This window comes from Ovis canadensis, chromosome 7 (assembly GCF_042477335.2).
Source record: "Ovis canadensis isolate MfBH-ARS-UI-01 breed Bighorn chromosome 7, ARS-UI_OviCan_v2, whole genome shotgun sequence".
NCBI classification, from domain to species: Eukaryota; Metazoa; Chordata; class Mammalia; order Artiodactyla; family Bovidae; genus Ovis; species Ovis canadensis.
In genome coordinates, this window is record NC_091251.1 from 82,553,858 (window position 1) to 82,576,561 (window position 22,704).

At 36.6% G+C, this 22,704-nt stretch overlaps 1 protein-coding gene across 1 annotated transcript in view; it reads left to right on the plus strand.

The window, feature by feature from the left end:
- Window positions 1-22,704, plus strand: part of LRRC9 (leucine rich repeat containing 9) — a 128,602-nt gene that overhangs the window by 62,070 nt on the left and 43,828 nt on the right. Inside the window, exons 17-21 of the mRNA XM_069596741.1 lie at window positions 372-491; window positions 13,400-13,591; window positions 14,768-14,893; window positions 17,082-17,216; window positions 19,449-19,626. Of these exons, the coding sequence (XP_069452842.1) occupies window positions 372-491; window positions 13,400-13,591; window positions 14,768-14,893; window positions 17,082-17,216; window positions 19,449-19,626 (751 nt within the window). The remainder of the gene's footprint in view (window positions 1-371; window positions 492-13,399; window positions 13,592-14,767; window positions 14,894-17,081; window positions 17,217-19,448; window positions 19,627-22,704) is intronic.

The following is a 22,704-nucleotide window of genomic DNA, read 5'->3' on the forward strand; positions in this document are numbered from 1 at the left end:
ATATCCTCACCATCCTCTCTCCTGTGAGGCAACCTAGCCAATACCCAAAATCTTTAGGGCCTACATTGTTCACCAGCTAGCCTGAGAAATAGAACTGCCCTAATGAATATAACAACAAAATATTTAATCATCTTCTAAAAAGAATTTCATGCCAATTATTAGTAAACTTAGAGCAAGTGGAAAATCAAATTAATCAAGTACCAGGTCCAAGGCTGCTATTATAAACTTCATCTTGTAAAATCAGATTATAAAAACAGACTATACTTTTAAAATTAGATTTTTTTCTCATTGGCTCTCTCTTACTGTTATTTAATAGCTATAATTAGAATATAATTTGTCTTACTTTTTATTTACATTTTATCTTACTTCAGAGTCTGAATCTACATGGAAACAGCTTGAGTAAGTTGAGAGATCTCTCCAAATTAACAGGACTTCGAAAACTTAATATCAGCTTTAATGAATTTACTTGTTTAGATGATGTATACCACCTGGTAAGAACTTTTTTGAAATTATGTAAGTAAAATAAAATCATTAGTTTAATGGATAAATTATTTTTGTAATAATGACCTCTTCTATACCATATTAAAGATATATAGCGCAAATCAGGAACAAAGCATACATAAAACTATAGTTTGTTATAGTATGTTATTTTTTCTAAAATAGGTCTTAGATTTAGATTCTGTTTACAAACCACATATACACCTGTGATCATATCTGAGTTCTAGCTACTTGAAAATAAAAGTAAAACTACTCCAGACTTGTTTTTTAAATGTCATTGATAAACTGTCATTTCCAATTTCTTCTGCTATTTTTTCTCAGTCTCTTTTTCTTCCTTCTTGTGAGTCCTTATTTCTTCTTCACTTTTTGGTTTACCACTTCACAGCTAATGTTGTCAGTTCTTCCCATCTGTGCATTATCCTTATGGTTATTTCTCTTTCTCTCTGCCTCGTCCTTTCTACCAAAACTTCAAATATATCGATCTTGTTTGACTTGTGTTTGCCTTCTTATAAATAAAAGGACAAATATAGTAATACACATGTACACATAGGTACAGATCTTATCTGGATATTTTTCCCTGTTTTATGTCATATAACAATAATTACATTGGAAAAGGCAATGGCACCCCACTCCAGTACTCTTGCCTGGAAAATCCCATGGACGGAGGAGCCTGGTGGGCTGCAGTCCATGGGGTCGCTAAGAGTTGGACACAACTGAGTGACTTCACTTTCACTTTTCCCTTTCATGCATTGGAGAAGGAAATGGCAACCCACTCCAGTGTTCTTGCCTGGAGAATCCCAGGGACGGGGGAGCCTGGTGGGCTGCTGTCTGTGGGGTCACACAGAGTCGGACACTACTGAAGCAACTTAGCAGCAGCAGCAGCAACAACAATAATTACATATGGGTTCCAGAAGTGCAGTCCAGCATCTTTGTTTCCATAGGTCTCAGGTAATCGACATACCTTTTCAAATATATCCAATCAGATATATTCAAAATACATCTCAGCTCTTGCCCGTTTTCTACCTCCTCATAACCATTTCAAGGCTCTTGCACCATTACTTCTCCCACTGTGGTGAGAGTTTGCTACTTTGTTTATTGGCCTTCAGTAAGTTCAGTTCATTCAGCTTGGTGGTGTCCTACTCTCTGCAACCCCATGAATTGCAGCATGCCAGGCCTCCCTGTCCATTACCAACTCCCAGAGTTCATTCAAACTCACGTCCATCGAGTCGGTGATGGCATCCAGCCATCTCATCCTCTGTCGTCCCCTTCTCCTCCTGCCCCCAATCCCTCCCAGCATCAGAGTCTTTTCCAATGAGTCAGCTCTTCGCATGAGGTGGCCAAAGTATTGGAGTTTCAGCTTCAGCATCATTCCTTCCAAAGAACACCCAGAACTGATCTCCTTTAGAATGGACTGGTTGGATCTCCTTGCTGTCCAAGGGACTCTCAGGAGTCTTCTCCATCACCACAGTTCAAAAGCATCAATTCTTTGGCGTTCAGCCTTCTTCACAGTCCAATTCTCACATCCATACATGACCACTGGAAAAACCATAGCCTTGACTAGATGGACCTTTGTTGGCAAAGTAATGTCTCTGCTTTTCAATATGCTATCTGGGTTGGTCATAAATTTTCTTCCAAGGAGTAAACGTCTTTTAATTTCATGGCTGCAATCACCATCTGCAGTGATTTTGGAGCCCCCCCAAGTAAAGTCTGACACTGTTTCCACTGTTTCCCCATCTATTTGCCATGAATTGATGGGACCAGATGCCATGATCTTTGTTTTCTGAATGTTGAGCTTTAAGGCAACTTTTTCACTCCCCACTTTCACTTTCATCAAGATGCTTTTTAGTTCCTTTTCACTTTCTGCCATAAGGGTGGTGTCATCTGCATATCTGAGGTTAGATTTTAGTATTTAAACTCCCTTCCTTTTTTCTTTTAGTAAACCAGAGTCTTTTTTATTAAATTGGGGTAACATTGGCTTATGACACTACATGAGTTTCATGTGTACAATATTATTATATTTCAACTTCCGTATACACTACAGCATGCTCACCACCAAAAGTTTAGTTTCTATCCATCACCAAGCAGTTGACCACCTTTACCCATTTTGCCCTCCCTCCACCCTACTTCCCCACTGGTAATCACTACTCTGTTCCTTTTATCTATGTGTTTATCTTTATTTGGTTTGACTTATTCCTTTGTTTTTTTTTAATTCCACATATGTGATATGATACAGTATTTTGTCTTTCTTTGACTTATTTCTCTTAGAATAATACCCTCCATCCATGTTGTTGCAAATGGCAAGATTTCATCTCTTTTATGTCTCAGTAGTATTTCATAGTATATATATATACCACATCTCCTTTATACATTCATCCATTGATGAGCACTTAGGTTGCTTCCGTATCTTGGCAGTTGTAAATTCAGCTATGAACTCAGGGGTACAATGTTTTGAATTTATGTTTTTATATTCTTTGGATAAATACCCAGAAGTTGAATAGCTAGATCAGATGGTGGTTCTAGTCTTAATATAAAACAGAACTCTCCATACTGTTTTCCATACTGTAAATTGGCTGCACCAGTTTACATTCCCACAAACAGTGCATGAGGGTTCACTTTTCTCTACATCCTCTCTTGTTATTTCTTGCCTTTTTGATAACAAATCATTGTGGTTTTGATTTGCATTTCCCTAATAATTAGTGATGAACATCTTTTCATGTACCTGTTGTCCATCTGAAAATAACTTTGGGAAAATGACCATTTAGCTCCTCTGCCTATTTTTTAAATTGGGTTGTCTGGTTTTTTGTTGTTGAGTTTTATGAGTTTTTAATATATATTTTATATCAGCCTCTTATCAGATGTATGATTTGCAAATATCTTCTCCAGCTTGGTATGTTTTTTCATTTTGCTGATGGTTTCCTTTGCCATGCAGAGCTTTTTAGTTTGTTGTAGTCCCATTTCTTTATTTTTGCTTTTGTCCACATTGCTTGAGGAGTCATATCTAGAAACACATTGCTAAGACTCATGTCAAAGAGCATTCTGCCTTTATTTCTTCTAGGAATTTTAATGGTATTAGGAAACTGGATAGGCACATGTAAGGCCAAAGTCCTTTTTAACAGAATTCCCTGTAGGGTTTGGTATGCAACTGAGAAAAGAACATAGTTTAATAGAGGTCCCAGGACTATATATATTAATTGGTGGCATTTTTGGTTTAGTTTTTTTCTAATGATTTTCTAGCAGTTCCAAAGGTTGTAACAAGCACTATAATTTTGCTAAGGCACAAATATAAAGAGTAAACTCTTAAGTCACACAGGATGAGTTTAGCCAGCTGCCCAGTGTGTATTTTGCAGTGTGGTTATATTGTTCTTTTCATCACCACAGCCACACAGCCTACTTATTGAATAACTATTACCATGGTCATTTTACATGTAAGGGAACTGGACAAATTTTATGCCCAAGTGTTATTTTTTAATTTTAGAACTAGGTAGAAATTCCTCAAACATCAGGAATCTGATATATAAATAAGTCTCTAAAAATGACTATAAGGATCTTCAGGTGTTCAAAGAGAGGAGATACTGTATATGTAGAATAAAACACAGATCCTGAAAACCACATACTACAAATATGTGGTTTAATAAATTATTATAAGGTGAACATGCTTGTAAGTATCATCCAGGTCAAGAAATAAAACTCTGCCACCCAGAGCATAAATCCTTATATATGCCCCATTCCTTCAAGAAATCATTATCCTAACTTCTATAGTTATCCTCTCCCTGCTGTTCCCCCCCATAGTTCCAACACCCAAATGTTCATCCCTAGCACAGCAGTTTGGTTTCCCCCATTTTTTTAATGTACTGTATTTTTTTAAGTCTCTTGTAAGTTTCCCTTCTATTCCCTTTCACTCCCCACTGTTTATTTGTTAGAGAAGGAAATGGCAACCCATTCCAGTTTTCTTGCCTGGAAAATCCCATGGTCAGAGCAGTCTAGTGGGCTGCAGTCCTTGAAGTTGCAGTGTCGTAAAACAGTTGTAGAAAAACTTGCACCTTCCAACCCAAAGAGTTTCCCACAGTCTGCTGCTGCTGCTACTAAGTCGCTAAAGTTGTGTCCGATTCTGTGCCACCCCATGGACTGCAGTGCACCAGGCTCCTCCGTTCATGGGATTTTCCAGGCAAGAGTACTGGGGTGGGGTGCCATCGCCTTCTCTGTCCCACAGTCTAGACCCTGCCAATATATTACCTATGATACAACCCTACATGCCCTCCACCCACCAGTTTTTTTTTCCAAATTGGCAACTGGATCCAGAGATTGGATCAGACTCAGATTCCATTCCTCTGGCAAGACTGTAAGAGACACATAATGTCTAGTTGTCACTTTTCTGATTCAAGGAGCCTATATCCATTGTTGTTCAGTTGCTCAGTCGTTTGACTCTTTGCCAGCCCATGGGCTACAGCACCCCATGCTTCCCTGTCCTTCACCATTTCCCAGAGCTTGCTCAAACTCAACTCCATTGAGTCAGTGATGCTATCCAACCATCTTGTCCTCTGTTGTCCCCTTCTCCTCCTGCCTTCATTCTTTCCCAGAATCAGTCTCTTCCAATGAGTCAGCTCCTCCCATCAGGTGGCCAAAGTATTAGAGCTTCAGCTTCAGCATCAGTCCTTCCAATGAATATTCAGGTTTGATTCCTTTGTTCTCCTTGCAGTCCAAGGGACTCTCAAAACACCACAGTTCAAAAGCATCAATTATTTGGCACTCAGCCTTCTTTATGGTCCAGCTTTTACCTCTGTACAATAAGACTACTGGAAAAACCATAGCTTTGACTGGACAGACCTTTGTCAACAGAGTAATGTCTCTGCTTTTTAATACACTATCTGGGCATAGCTTTTCTTCCAAGGAACAAGTGTCTTTTAAGTTCATGGCTGCAGTCACCATCTGCAGTGATTTTGGAGCCCAAGAAAATAAAGTCTTTTACTGTTTCCATTGTTTCCCCATCTATATGCCATGAAGTGATGGGATGGATGCCATGATCTTAGTTTTTTGAATGTTGAGTTTTAAGCCCGTTTTTCAGTCTTCTCTCTCACCTTCATCAAGAAGCTCTTTAGTTCCTCTTTGCTTTCTGCCATAAGGTTGGTGTCATCTACATATCTGAGGTTATTGATATTTCTCCTGGCAATCTTGACTTCAGCTTGTGATTCATCCAACCCAGTATTAAATATTCATTAATTTATTGAAAATTATGAAATAGCAATATTCTTATTCTCATTTCTTTTTCATTTATTAATTGGAATATTTTACATAGAGACATTTCCCCTTGTCTATTATTTGGATACCTAGTAGAACCATTCATATAGAAAATACAGAAAAGATATTTGATTATTTGCCCTTATTTACCAACTTTGAAGATAATGAATTAGTTCCTTATGATTTCCCAAAGATGAGCAATTCTTTTTCTGTTTTAATATCATTAGGAATGCAGGGACTTAAACATATTTGATGATATTCAATTTATTGCAATTATTGTCATGACGAAGCTCAGATTTTCTCATACTTAGCCAGTGGAAGCATCATAAAGTTATCTCCTTTAGCCATGACTCTAGTAGTCTGTGACAGCTTCTTTGCCACCTAGCATGAATGATTTTCCATACACATTTTGTGTGTTTTTCTACTGCAGACAGAGTCAGCTATTTCTTCAAGAAGCCCTGGTTTCTTTTAGAGAAGTGGTATTTCAGGACCACAACCTGGGTTAGTCACTGTTTATAAGTCTTTCCATTGGACAGGACTTGTGAGGGAGGTGTGTGTGGGAGGGGGGCTCGTATATGTGCATATGTGTAACTAAAATTAACCTTATGAATTTATATTGATATTTCCAATTCAAGACTGCAAATCATTTAGCTTAACCTTTATTCTGTTGTTGTTTTGTTCAGTTGCTAAGTCATGTCGGACTCTTTGCAACCCCATAAAATGCAGGACACCAGGCTTCCCTATCCTTCACTATCTCCCAGAGTTTGCTAAAACTCATGTCCATTGAGTTGGTGATGCCATCCAACCATCTTATCCTCTGTCATCCCCTTCTCCTCCTGCCCTCAATCATGCCCAGCATCAGGATCTTTTCCAAAGAGTTGGATCTTCCCATTAGGTGGCCAGCTTTAGCTTCAGCATCAGTCTTTCCAATGAATATTCAGGGTTGATTTCCTTTAGGATTGACTGGTTTGATCTTCTTTTTGTCCAGGGACTCTCAAGAATCTTCACCAGCACACAGTTCAAAAGCATCAATTCTTTGATGCTCAACCTTCTTTATGGTCCACCTCTCACATCCATTACATGACTACGGGAAAAACCACAGCTTTGACTATATGGACCTTTGTCAGCAAAGTGATGTTTCTGCTTTTTAATATGGTGTCTAAATTTGTCATAGCTTCTCTTCCAAGTAGGAAGTGTCATTTAATTTCTGATTGCAGTCACTGTCCACAGTGCTTTTGGAGCCCAAGAAAATAAAATCTGCCACTGTTTCCATTTTTTCCCCATCTACTTGCCATGGAGTGATGGGACTGGATGCCATGATCTTCTTTTGAGGGGATATTGAGTTTTCTCTGTTACATACATCTATATATCTTTTTTTCATCACCAATAATCCTTATTTTCAAGGTTACAAGGTGAGAATTAGGATATTTAATAATCATTTATTTGTTTTATCCCGTTACACACACAACAGTCTTGGAATGATAGCGCTAATACCCTCATCAGCATGTTACCATAACTATTTTTTTTAATTTTGTGTATGCTCTTTCCAGTCTTCCTTATTTTAAAAAAGTTAAAATTATCATACTATATCTACTTTGAGCATGTAGCCCTTACACTCTGTACACTCTACCTTTTAGTTCATTGGTAATTGTATATTTAATTCTCATCACCAGTCCTTAGATTGGTATCAAACATCTTAATTGTCAGAAAAATATTCTATTATAGATTCCTCAAGAAGGGCTTATAGGAACAATATCCCTTAAGTTACTGCTGCTGCTGCTAAGTCGCTTCAGTCGTGTCCGACTCTGTGCGACCCCATAGATGGCAGCCCACCAGGCTCCCCCGTCCCTGGGATTCTCCAGGCAAGAACACTGGAGTGGGTTGCCATTTCCTTCTCCAATGCATGAAAGTAAAAAGTGAAAGTAAAGTCACTCAGTCGTGTCCGACTCTTAGCGACTCCATGGACTGCAGCCCACCAGGCTCCTCCGTCCATGGGATTTTCCAGGCAAGAGGACTGGAGTGGGGTGCCATTGCCTTCTCCGTTCTCTAGTGCAGGAATAGTTTATCTATGTCCTTTATACTTGAAAGGCAGTTTTGTTAGGTATAAAATCTTTGGCTCACAATTTTGTTTCTTGAGCATCTTAAGTGTTATTTAATTTTCTTGTGGCATAAAGTGTTGCTGTAGAAAAGTCTGATGAGGATGTATAATTTTTTCTCTTATAAGTCACAGGCTTTTTTCTTCTAGATGTCCAAAGGAAGTTTTTTAGTTTTCATTAAAGTCTAGTAATTTTATTATAAGAGTATGTCTTACATTGATTGTTCTGGGTCAAGATTTCAAATTCACAGTATGCTCTTCCAAAATAAATATTAAAATCACTTTTTTTAGCTGAAAGTTTTTAGCAATTTTTGTTTCCTTGCTTTGGTTTTCTTCTTTAGGAACTCACATTATCCATATGTTGAAACTTTTCTTCACTATTTGTCACTTTCTCTTGAGTCCTTTTTATATCTCCATTTAGATTTTTAAATTGATACGATTTTTTAAAATTTCTTTTTCACTTTCTGCTTCTCTTAAGGTGTTGTCTGTTGTTTACTTCTTTTGTCTTTGACTAGTTTAGTATTCACTTCTGAAATTATTTTATTATTTTATTTTAGATTCTTTTCTGGGTCCTTTCACTTCACTTCTGAGTTTTTCTAATCCAGATTTCTGTTGTTATTTTGTATCTTGTATCACTCTTAACATCTTTTTGCTTGTTTTGAAATAGTAGGTTTATGGTTATGGTATGTTTCTTGGGCATGTCTTTCTGATACACTTTCATTGCTGGCAGCAATATGTCTGTCTCTCTCATGCATGCATAGTTTGTTTAGCTTTGTCTGGGATTTTACCTCAATACTTTTCTGCTGCTCATTTTTCAGTGAAATTACTTCTTACCTTTTAAAATGAAAGTGGGTGTTGGGGAAGCTTTTGTAGTTTCACAGATCTCCCTCTTCTGCTGTTTATATGTACTGTTAACAGTTGTAGCACTTATTTTCTGAGATTTCCTGCCTCTATTCCTGCTTCCACTTCAGTCTGAACTTTCTCTTTTATTTGCCTCCTTTGTCCTTATCCTGTTTAATTTTGACTTAGCCCAGCAGTTACTTCTCCAAGAAGGATTGAGTTCTCACTGGAGCCTGGTGGGGCAGTTTGAAAATTCATAGGTGCTAGACTGTTCCAGCCCCTTCAGACCGTTTTACTATGGATCTCATGCACTTATCTCGTATCAGAGAAGGCAAAACTCCCACTTTCAGCTGCACTCAGTGTGCCTTCAGACATTCCACTGAATATTGGTTGGCTATTTGGGGGCACTCTTATTCTCAGATGTCAGATGATGCCCTGACGCTTCCTTCTTCCTCTCACATCGACATGGACGCCATGTAGTCTTGTGGTTATTGGTGGTTTATCCCCACCAACTTCTTTTGGGACTTATGGGGCTACCTTGTTATGTAGCTTTATTATAAATGTTGTCCATGGAATTTTGGTCTTATTTTTACTTGCTTTTTATGTGGGGATTCAGAGAGATTGAATACCTGTGCTGCCTCTGCCTATGTATTTTCCAATAATCAACTTTGTATGTGTGTTTAATATTAATTATATTTATCATTTATCTCTGTGTCACAAAAGGCTATGCCCTAATTTAATCACTCACCTGTTATTTCTATCAGTAGCTCAGACCGTAAAGCGTCTGCCTACAGTGCAGGAGACCTGGATTCGATCCCTGGGTTGGGAAGATCCCCTGGAGAAGGAAATGGTAACCCACTCCAGTATTCATGCAGTATTCATGCCTGGAAAATCCCATGGACTGAGAAGCCTGGTGGGCTACAGTCCGTGGGGTCGCAAAGAGTCGGACACAACTGAGCCACTTCACTTCACTTTTTTTACCAGCTGAGCCACGAGGGGCTCAGACGGTAGAGAATCTGCCTGCAATGCAGGAGACCTGGGTTCAATCTCTAGATTGGAAAGATCCCCTAGAGAAGGAAATGGCTACCCACTCCAGTATTCAGGCCTGGAGAATTCCATGATCAGAGGAGCCTGGAAGACTACAGTCCATGGGGTCGCAAAGAACTGGACATGACTGAGAGACTTTCACTTTCACTTTTCGCTTTTATTTATCTCATTTTTACTATCATTTTCCTTAACTATGTCTCTAACATGGAGAGTTTCTATACTTTATTGTATGCTAGGCATTAGGTTCTACTAGGTTGCAGAAAGTAAACGGATGGTTACTATGTGTTCATTACCCTGTCTTTGCCTTGTGAATCAGGATTTCCAATCTATGACTGTTTATATAATGAAAGACCTGGGCTTCATAAATGGTGGAGATACATTATATAATTTTTATAGATTTTTTAAAAATCTAAGCAAGATGTCCACATAAGGTAAAATTGAAATATCAAAAGCTGTATGTCTGTCATTCATTCACTTGAACTATCAGGAAAGGAGAGTATCCAAGCCAAAGAAATAGGAACAGATTTTTTTGTTTTTTCTGAAAATAACTATACCATAGTCAGAGTTGGCCAAGGAGAGAGAAACAAATATGTATGGCTATTTGCAACTTTATAGATTATAGAAATAATACTTCTGTCTTACCTTTTCCAATGACAGATTAAGTGTTAAAATATTTCTAATGCCTCTTAAGACAGCTAATCTACATTTAGAGATTGAACTATTATCCCTAAAATATTTTAAAGAGGTCTTGTCAGTTTTAATCTTTGTAATTTGGGCTGAATTGAACCATAACTTACAAAAGATTTAAACCAAAATGCAAGAAATACTAAAATGCCAAATTCTCCTGCAAAACTGAAAATATTATGCCTTGAATATTCATGGAGTGTATGGAGTCTCTTTTATATTCTGGGAATATAAAAAAGTAAAGATCCTACCCCTGTTTTCAAGAAAAGAAGACAGCTATCTTTATATAATGAATTGTTCCCAAATGCTAATCAGCATGGAAGTGTCAGAATTTGGGACAAGTTTTTAACCATTTTTTGATGAAAAATGGCAAAAGGTGGACCATGTAGTAAAATTTTATAAATCTAAATTTATTTAATTTAAAAGAAGACTGTTCTTTCTGGCTTACTTCACTCTGTTTAATCAGCTCCAGTTTCATCCATCTTATTAGAACTGATTCAAATGTATTATTTTTAATGGCTGAGTAATACTCCATTGTGTATATGTACCACAGCTTTCTTATCCATTCATCTGCTGATGGACATCTAGGTTGTTTCCATGTCCTGGCTATTATAAACAGTGCTGCAGTGAACATTGGGGTACACGTGTCTCTTTCAATTCCAGTTTCCTCAGTGTGTATGCCCAGCAGTGGGATTGCTGTGTCATAAGGCAGTTCTATTTGCAATTTTTTAAGGAATCTCCACACTGTTCTCCGTAGTGGCTGTACTAGTTTGCATTCCGACCAACAGTGTAAGAGGGTTCCCTTTTCTCCACACTCTTTCCAGCATTTATTGCTTGCAGACTTTTGGATCGCAGCCAGAAAGAAAAACACCAATACAGTATACTAACACATATATGTGGAATTTAGAAAGATGGTAATGATGACCCTGTGTGCAAGATAGCAAAAGAAACACAGATGTGTAGAATGGACTTTTGGACTCTGAGGGAGAGGGAGAGGGTGGGATGATTTGGGAGAATGGCATTGAAACATGTATACTATCATGTAAGAAACGAATTGCCAGTCTATGTTCGATACAGGATACAGGATGCTTGTGGCTCGTGCACGGGGATGATCCAGAGAGATGATATGGGGTGGGAGGTGGGAGGGGGGGTTCATGATTGGGAACTCATGTACACCCATGGTGGATTCATGTCAATGTATGGCAAAACCAATACAGTATTGTAAAGTAAAATAAAGTTAAAAAAAAAAGTGTTCTAAGATTATATGCTTAATACTTTCTACTGCCAAATATCCTTTTGTTCAAGAAATTATAATGATAGTAAATTATAGGATATTTTTTACTATGCTTACTTACAATAAGAGTCATTTAATTTCCAGAAACTTTTTAGATTTTAATGATCTGAACACTCAACTCTTGAAACCTGAGTCATTGTAATAGGTGCTATTACAACAATATGAGCTATGCATTATATAGCAGTAACTAATTCTATGGTGAATTCAAATAATTAAGTTATAAAGAAATCAAATTTATTTTTAATTTATAATAATAGTATTTTATTTTAATAAATATGTTGCAAAATATTTTCTTCATGTTTTCTTTATCACTTTCTGGTTCTGGTTCTGAGTTAGTATATACTTTAAAAGAAAATTTTGTTTGCACTGAGTAGAAGTAGCAAATTGTTTTAAAGATTTCTTATGAGTTAAGTAAAATAAAGATCTAAATATATAAATGGCCAAAGATGAGAAAGACAACAAGCAAAAATATAGCTAGTACAGATACAGGCTTCCCTGGTGGCTCATACAGTAAAGCGTCTGCCTGCAATGTGAGAGACCCAGGTTCAATTCCTGGGTCAGGAAAATCCCCTGGAGAAGGAAATGGCACCCATTCCAGTATTGTTGCCTCGGAAATCCCATGGACAGAGGAGCCTGTTGGGCTACAGTCCATGGGATATCAAACATGGAAAAGGTGTGCAACTTCAGTGGTAATAATGTAAATTAAAATAAGGCAGGTAGGTTGGTGGATATTTAAGGAATGAGCATTCTCAGATCCTACTGTTGGAAGAAAAAACTGATACAAACTTCCTTAAAACTATTTGGCAATATTTATCAAGTCTTAACAATATAGAAATCTTTAAAAACCATTAATCTTATTTCTAAAAACCGTTCCTGAGAAAATATTCTCGGTTAAAGTATTATGAACATGGACATTTGTTGCAGTGTTGCCAACAATTGGAAGTCACATAAATGTCCATAGCAAAATGTTTTTAAAAGTCTAATAACTTACATATTAGAATACTATGCAATCATGAAAAATCATTTTGAATAATATTTAATAAGGTGTGAACATGTTAGAAGGGAATAAAATTCTATATAATAGAGCAATACATTTGTTTCATATAAGAAAAATATATATGAGCATATAATAAAAAATGTTTTCAGTGGTTCTTTCTGAGCAACAGAATTATATATGCTTTCTTTTTTAAAAATTTATTTACTGTATTTCCCAGACCTCCAACAAGAATGTGTTACTTTAATATTTTTTAAAAAATTAATTATTGAAAAATCCTGTCCTTTTAAAAAAGGAAATTATAGAATGTAACAGGTGTAGTTTCTGCTTCTGAAGATGAACACTTTTAAACTAGGCCATGAGTTTAAACCAGAAGCCTGGGTATAAGAAGTGTAATTCTTCGTTAGGGACAAATTTTCTTGTTAGTTTTTCTTTTCTGTCTCATCTGTAAAAACACATACTGCCACTCTATGTTACAAGGGTGAAGAGAGAATTAAGAGAAAATTACTAAAATAAAATATAATGTAGCTGTTTATTAATAGGAAAATAGGTACTTTGATGCCATTACTGCAGTATAGGCTACTGTTTAGGTTTTCTGTAAGGATTACCAAAAAGCATGTAAAGTACTTAAAGAACCAGAGAGAGAAAAAAAGAACTGTGTAAATACAAACCATGATCCTTCTAGCATCACTTCTATCTGTATGTGTTGCAGTATAACCTTGAATATTTGGATGCAAGTCATAACCATGTGATAACCCTTGAAGGATTTAGAGGTCTGATGAAACTTAAGCACTTAGACTTGAGCTGGAATCAATTGAAAAAATCTGGCGATGAAATAAATATGTTATGCAAGCATACCACAAGCCTTCTCACTCTTGATATTCGACATAATCCATGGCAAAAGGTAGGTAACAGACATGTTTATAAAAAAGCAAACAATCATTTTTATTTCAAAGCTGTTTTCTCACTATTATTCAGTAATACCCAGAAACAGGCAAACTGTCTTTGTCTCAGTAGAATTCCTTGAAGTATTTTGTAAGTTGAATATAATGTATCTATCAAGTGAATCAAATGTTAATATAGAAAAGTTTTTAGTTTCACATCAGATTTTTTTGCAGCCTCTAATAGTTTGAGAGTATTGTGGTCTTAAGAGTATCAGATGTCATTGCCATTTGAAAACCTTTAGAGAAATTTTATAATGTAGTATATATAGCTCAGTGTGCTAGAATCCTACTGTAGTGAGGCATAGGAACCAAGAATAATAGAATACTATACTGTGAGAGAAACATACTAATAAAGGGGGAACAAGTTTGTCACATTCTCCAATAAACCTAAATTATAAAGTCTTATTTATGTTCTGTTATAAAAGGAAATTTGAGCACTGTTTTTTCTCATCACAAGCATATTGTGCTAAGAAATATCAATATTCAATGATTATATTGAAGAGTATCTCTAAGTATTTAAAATAAGCCCCAAGTTTGTGATTTCAAGAATGCATCTTTTCTTGCTTTTCAAAAATGTATATAGACCGTGTTCAACATTTTAAAAAGGGACTAAAGCATGATTGTTTCTATTACATTGGCCATGTTACTATGTTTATATTGTTGTATTTCTCCTTTTTCACTCCATAAAATTGAAGCATATTTTTCTTTTGCCAAATCAGACTTCCTGATTGATCATAGTAGAGCTATAACCATGCTGCCAAATTAAATGACAGGAGCTGAAGAGCTGTATTGGCTCACCCAATTGGCTGAGTAGCTAACTGCTGATCTAGATAAACAGGAGGCACTGCAGTTCTTTGAACACTTTTCATCACTCTCACTTGTCAATAGCTAGTGGGATTTCCTCCCTTCACAACAGTAGAAGTATCCAGCTTCAAACAAAACAGATTAATTCTTAAATATAATTTAATATCAACTATTATTTAAAGAATTAAGTTAAGCCTTTATTTTTAGACATATATAATAAAGTAGGAGGTGCATAATTTGAATTATGTGAGAAGGAATGAAGAAAAACTCCTTTCCATGTCATAACACTATGTAATATTTTGTAAAAATTAACTTTTATTATTTTTCCCAAGCCAGCCACATTAAGGCTGAGTGTTATTGGCAGATTAAAGACTCTTACTCATTTAGATGGAGTCCTCATTTCTGAAGAAGAAGCAACAGCGGCTATGAAATTTATTTCTGGAACAAAGATTACTCAGGTTGGCTTTCACTGTTTAATATTTCTTTTTCTATTTGGAATATACAAATAATATTTCCTATACTCTTATTTCACTATTGAGATTTTGTATTCTCCTTTAGCATGCTAATAAAAAAGTTCAGCTGTAACAATCATATCACTTGAAAATTTTTTTTCTGTTTAAATGTATCCTATTTAAATACCAAGTGGTTTTATGGATTCTCATCCCTGGACACTACCTCAAAAATGCCTCTAGGGTAACTGTTTTTTTCCTAGTCAACTTGAATTCACCAGAGTCCTTTCTAGAGCCTACATGAAAATAAGCAACTTTCTGTGGATAAGGTAAGCCTAGAGACCTTGAGAAAGCATTTAGTGACTTATTATTACCTAGTATTGATATTATATGTGTCTGGCTGAAAAAACAAAACCTATTAACTTGGGGAAGGGGAAATACCTATATTATCCAGATTAAGAATGCTACTTTAACTAAAGTTGCTTCAATATCCTTAATATCTCCACTCTAGTTATCTAGGTATTTACTTTCTGTAGAATATTTGAATGTTAATTCCTTAATGTAATGTTTAATTTTGCATCTGTTTAAAGTGAAGGAAAGAAACTTTTTTGTTCATCAAAGTATCATTGACTCCTAAAAGAAGACTTGGGGATTGACCCTACCAGAAATCAAAACTTGCTAAAATCCTGTAAGACAGTGTGGATTTGGCAGAGTTAGACAAATAGACCAACACAACAGAATATAAAGACCCAGTGTAGACCCACACCTACATGGAAAAGTGATAAATCACAGAGCTGACAGTATAGATTAGGGAGTCTAGTCAATAAAAGGTACTGGGATAAGTGCATTAAGGTTTCACTGCAAAAAGCAAAACCAAAATATTTTACAAGAAAAGATCAGAAATTATCATTATAACCTTGAATTAGGGAAGAATTTATTATGTAAGAAATAAAGAGCATGAACTATAAAAGATTGGATTTGTCTATCTTAAAATTAATACATCTAATCCTCAAAGGGTAGAAAGTCAAAAGACAAGCTATATACTGGGGAAAGAAATTTGCAACATATCTAATTGACAAAAGTAGATAAAATTAGACAAAATTAGACAAAATTCTTTATATATCCAAAATATATTAGGAAAAAGACAACCAATCAAACAGAAAAAAGAGCAAAACATTTAAACAGACACTTCACTGGAGGGGAAATCAGAACAGCCAAACAACTTAGGAAAAGATGGTCTACCACATTAATACTCAAGAAAATAAACATTAAAACTGTAATCTACCAATTTATGGCCACTATTGAAAAACTCTTGACAATACCAAGTTTTAGCAAAGATTTGAAGTAAAAGTTATTACAATTGGTGTAACCACTTTGGAAAACAAATTGACCCTATCTAGTAAAGCTGAATATATACATACCCTAAACCCAGCAAGTTATATACTCCAAAGATACTCTTGGATATATGTACCAAGAGTCATGCACAAGAATATTCGTAACAGCAGTGTTTATAATAGCAAAAAACCCTGATATCAGCTCAGTGTTCATTGACTTTGATAATGAAATACTATATAACAATGACATGTGAATAAAGTACAGCTACAGGCAGAAGTGTAGATGAATCTCATAGATACAATGTTGAGCAAAAAAGCAAGTTACAGAAGAATACAAACATTATTCAATTTTCACAAAGTTCAAATATGTGTAATACTAACTAATATTTTATTTATGGATATAAACATAGGTCTATAAAGAAAACAAGTAATGGTAGATACAGATTTTGAGATTATTTGATTGCTTCTTAAGAGGATTGATTGATTCACCTGAGATGAGTGATGGCTTCTGAGCAGCAGAGAAAAAAGATTAGGATGGGACACATAGGGAGCTTCTAGGGTAGTAGAAATATTCTAGCTCTTAAACTGGTTTCATGGATGAATTACACGGTATTTGTATTATAATAATCCTTTCACAGTTTTATAAATATTATTTTATTATGGTTAAATGACTGATAAAAAATGAATGAGATATATGATTTAAAGTATATCAAGTTACTGAAAACACTTTAAGACATAAAAAATGTCATATTTTAAAATTATTCATTGGGCCAGCCATCTAAGAGACAGTTCTTTTAACTATATATAAATGGACCTTTCCATAATATTTCCTTATTCATCATGTGTTTTTTTTGTTTTATTAGTTCTCTCTCTTACGGCATTCTAGTACTAAAGAAGAGAGACCACGGATTCTCAGCATATGGCCTTCTGCCAAAATTCTGACACAGACTTCAAAGTTAGGACCACATTCACATATGAGTGGAAATTGGTACTTGAAGGTAAAAGCAATTCTATTAAACTTAATGTAAAATCTTAAGTTCAGTTGATTTTAATAAGCTTTGCCCTTTATGTCATAAAGAGGGTACAGATAGGTAATGGGCAGAAAACTGGGAGAGACAAATTAAAATTGAAAGAGAAGTCAAGTTGTGACTAGCTGTGTCACAGGGCTAAACATCGGGGCTAGACCTCAATGTTCCAGATATTCAACTGAATTTGGAAAAGGCAGAGGAACCAGAGATCGAATTGCCAACATCCATTGGGTCATAGAAAAAGCTACAGAGTCCAAGGAAAACATCTACTTTTGCTTTATTGACTATGCCAAAGCCTTTGACTGTGTAGATCACAACAAACTGTGAAAAATTCTTAAAGAGATGGGAATACCAGACCACCTGACCTGCCTCCTGAGAAATCCGTATGCAGGTCAAGAAGCAACAGTTAGAACTGGATATGGAACAACCGACTGATTCCAAATTGGGAAAGGAGTACGTCAAGGCTGTAATTTAACTTGTGTGCAGAGTGCATCATGTGAAATGCTGGGCTGAATGAAGAAAAAGTTGGAATCAAGATTGCCAGGAGAAATATCAGTAACCTCAGATATGTAGATGACACCACCCTTATGGCAGAAAGCAAAGAGGAAGGAACTAAAGAACCTCTTGATCAAAGAGAAAGAGGAGAGTGAAAAAGATGGCTTATAAAAACTAAGATCATGGCATCTGGTCCCATCACTTCATGGCAAATAGATGGGGAAACAGTGGAAACAGTGTCAGACTTTATTTTGGGGGGCTCCAAAATCACTGCAGTTGGTGATTGCAGCCATGAAATTAAGAGACACTTGTTCCTTGGAAGAAAAGCTATGACCAACCTAGAAAGCATATTAAATAACAGAGAAATCACTGCCGACAAAGGTCCATCTAGTCAAACTATGGTTTTTCCAGTAGTCATGTATGGATGTGAGAGTTGGACTGTAAAGAAAGCTGAACACCAAAGAATTGATGCTTTTGAAGTGTGGTGTTGGAGAAGACTCTTGAGAGTCCCTTGGACTGCAGGGAGATCCAACCAGTCAGTCCTAAAGGAAATCAGTCCTGAATATTCATTGGAAGGACTGATACTGAAGCTGAAACTCCAATACTTTGGCCACTTAATGCAAAGAACTGACTCGTTAGAAAAGACCCTGAAGCTGGGAAAGATTGAAGGCAGGAGAAGAAGGGGATAACAGAGGGTGAGATGGTTAGATGGCATCACCGACATGATGGACATGAGTTTGAGCAAGCTCTGGGAGTTGATGATGGACAGGGAAGCCTGGCGTGCTGCAGTCCGTGGGGTCACAAAAAGTCGGACACGACTGAGTGACTGAACTGAACTGAACTGAGACCTCAACAGTGGTCACTGTAGCACAGGAATTTAGGATAAAGGTACACTACAAAACCAATGGGTAGATTCTGATAATATATCAAAATAAACAAGAGGACTTTAAAGCTCAGAGCCAGAGACCAAGACAAAAGTTTGCATGGTAAGGTAAAAAGAATCAGGAATCCTGGCAAGGGAATAGGGGAACTAGTCAGAATTCACCCAAAGCTAAGGAAAAATGTTATGGAACACCGCAGCTTCTTGCTTCATAAAGCAGCATGTAACCTCTTGCCAAAGGTAGAAAACTGAGTTAAGAGAATCTGACCCTTGAAAATGGAAGATATTAGTGCCATTGTTTTTATTACAGGATACAGAGATATTTAGCTGTGATGCTGGCTCAGTTATAGTCTTAGCTGACCCTGTGGGCAGTTCTGGAATTACAATGGCCCTTTAAACCTGTCCTAAGTTGGGCTGAGGCCAGGCCCTTCTTTCCCTTCATCATTGGGTAGGTGCCAACCTGGGAAGGGGCATGACCTTGAGCAAGGCTGCTCTCTGCAGCTGATGCTGTCCCTGAGGGGACTGACAGTTGAAGGCTTTCTGCCAATAGCACTCCCAGCAGCTGAGACAAGTCCTTCACTACTGGGAAGCTGACTGGCACAGCTCAGTTTCTACAAAACCATATAAGTCCCTCTTTGAGTTATAATCTCAAAAAATAATCAAAATTTTACTTTTCGGTAAATTAAGAGCTTTGCCATGTCTTTAGTTCCTAAAGGAATTTTTTTTTTAATTTTACTACATTTGAATTATTTCATTAGCCTTTTTATCTTATAACAGTGAATTTTGATATGATTCAGAAATAACATATAAAGTGAATCATTCTACAGATAACTGCCTTAAATTTAGATGGGCAACATCTTTTTGAAATCACAAATTTAGAAAAATTGGAAAATTTGAAATGGGCTTCATTCAGCAACAATAATCTCACTAAAATGGAAGGCTTGGAATCTTGTGTTAACTTGGAAGAGCTCACATTAGATGGAAACTGCATCTCAAAGATAGAAGGTAAGATGTTAGATAATCCTAGAGTCTTAAAATATGAATGTCTAATTAAGAAGAGTCAAAAGTGAGTAACACTAATGAAGGAATTTCTGAAGAGGAAGATCTTCCAAGAAGTCCCAAGAAGGTTTGGAGTAGTATATTCTAAGTCACTTCAGCCGTGTCCAACTTTTGTGACCCTATGAACTGTAGCCCGACAGGCTCCTCTGTCCATGGGATTCTCCAGGCAAGAATACCGGAGTGGGTTGTCATGCCTTCCCTCCTCCAGGGGATTCTCCTGACCCAAGGCTAGAACCTGTATCTCTTAATGTCTCCTGCATTGGCAGGCAAGTTCTTTACCACTAGTGCTACCTGTTAAGCCCAGAGTATTCTAAACACCTCTTAGTGGAATCTGTGGTTGGTTACTATATATAATGAGCCCAACTAGCTGACTTTCATTTCCTATGCCTTCCCTCCCATCTCCGAACTAGTGTTTACCATTTCTTACCAAACTTATGTAACAAACTAGGCAGTAGTCAAGATCTATACTATTGAGTATATATTAATAAATGAATGAATGAATGAGGTATACTTTTGAAAAAGATAAGTAGCCATACACAAACACACAAACACACACATCAGCATACTTATCTAGGTATAGAATATTTCTAGATGTGCATTTTGGTAACAGGGTTGTCATTGAAAGAAGGTAAAAATTGAAAACCAAAGCCTGGGAAAGAGACTTAATTGATTTGCTTTTGAATTGTTTTTAGCATGTGTGTGTACTACCTTTTTCAAGGCTATGGTTTTTCCAGTAGTCATGTATGGATGTGAGATTTGGACTGTGAAGAAAGCTGAGCGCCAAAGAATTGATGCTTTTGAACTGTGGTGTTGGAGAAGACTCTTGAGAGTGCCTTGGACTTTAAGGAGATCCAACCAGTTCATTCTAAAGGAGACCAGTCCTGGGTGTTCTTTGGAAGGAACGATGCTAAAGCTGAAATCCCAGTACTTTGGCCACCTCATGCGAAGAGCTGAATCATTGGAAAAGACTCTGATGCTGGGAGGGATTGGGGGCAGGAGGAGAAGGGGATGACAGAGGATGAGATGGCTGGATGGCATCATCGGCTTGATGGACGTGAGTTTGAGTGAACTCCGGGAGTTGGTGATGGACAGGGAGGCCTGGAGTACTGCAATTCATAGGGTCGCAAAGAGTCTGACACAACTGAGCGACTGAACTGAACTCAACTGAACTGTACTACCTTTTTCATAAAATAGAAATTTTTACTTTAAAAAATTACATATGCAAAACAAGTGTTAATTATCTTTAAAAACAGAATGTTTAACATTCGTTATACTTTGTTTTAATGGTGATTAACAATAGTTTATAAAAAAGTGCTTGATCATAGGAATCACTTAGTTCAGTTCAGTCGTTGAGTTGTGTCCGACTCTTTGCAACCCCCTGAATTGCAGCACACCAGGCCTCCCTGTCCATCACCAACTCCTGGAGTTCACCCAAACTCATGTCCATCGAGTCAGTGATGCCATCCAGCCATCTCATCCTCTGTCATCCCCTTCTCCTCCTGCCCTCAATCCCTCCCAGCATCAGAGTCTTTTCCAATGAGTCAACCCTTCGCATGAGGTGGCCAAAGTACTGGAGTTTCAGCTTTAGCATCGTTCCTTCCAAAGAACACCCAGGACTGATCTCCTTTAGAATGGACTTGTTGGATCTCCTTGCAGTCCAAGGGACTCTCAAGAGTCTCCTCCAATACCACAGTTCAAAAGCATCAATACTTTGGTGCTCAGCTTTCTTCACAGTCCAACTTTCACATCCATACATGACTACTGGAAAAACCATAGCCTTGACTAGACAGACCTTTGTTGGCAAAGTAATGTCTCTGCTATTACATATTATTGAATATGCTATCTAGGTTGGTCATAACTTTCCTTCCAAGGAGTAAGCGTCTTTTAATTTCATGGCTGCAGTCACCACTAATCAAATATATGTACAGATTCACAGGCCTCTCTTCTATAGATTTCAGCTGAGTAAGAGGGTAGGTAGAGAGATTTAGCTCAGGCATCTGCATTTAGAACCATCACTAGTCTTCCACTCCCATACAATAGGGTGCGAGTTTTGCTTTGTATATACAACGGAGAACCCATTTCCTTTTTATTCCCCTCCATATGCTCATTGAAAGGAAGAATTCTTCAACCTGTCTTTTCCCTATACCCACTTTTCAAAGGTAGCTACCCTACTAAACTTTAACAGATTTTTTTTTTTTCAAACGCAGATAGACCTGATATCCAATTTAAGGATTTTTGCTTTGACAGTACATCCTAACTGGCCCCAGATTGATTTACTTTCAGCATTTCATAGTCCCATGATAAAGGCTGATGTGAGAGAGGAACATGAATAAAATTTATTGAATATTCATTATTTATATGCCAATAGCTATAACTGATACTTTTCAAATATCACTCTATTTACTTCCATTGCCCTTAGAAGTAGATTTAGGTATATTCATTTCATGGATGAGGAAAATTAGGCTCAGAATTTACATAATTCTACATAATTTACCTATGGTCCTAAATCTAGTAGTGTTACATTTGAAATCAACTCTGACTCCAGAGTTCTTGTCTTTCAACTGCATCATCCTATCCACAGTCACAAAGTATCTACAGTACATACTGTATTAATACATAGGGATTAGATTGTAATGAGAGGCAACATTTCTGTCTTAAAGTACTTCTAAACATAGAAAGGTAGAATTAGAGTTCTTTTTTTTTTTTAATTACAAATGATGCCACAGTAAGGAATACTTTCCAGAGCATTGTATTCTAGTTCCTTATCCTAAATGTTTTATAGTACGGATTGGTGAATACTTGAAGCTTTGTGTAGAGCTTTATATATTGTGATGATGAAAACCTTAATTAATTACATCATTAAAAGGTTATTTGAAAGCTTAATTCAATATTCCTATACAGTGCTTTCCCTTAACATCTAAGAAAAATGAGTCTACTTAGAAATCCAAAATTAGAATTTAATATATTAGTTGGGACATAATGCACATTATATTCTTCTTTAACAAAAGGAAAAACAGTGATGAT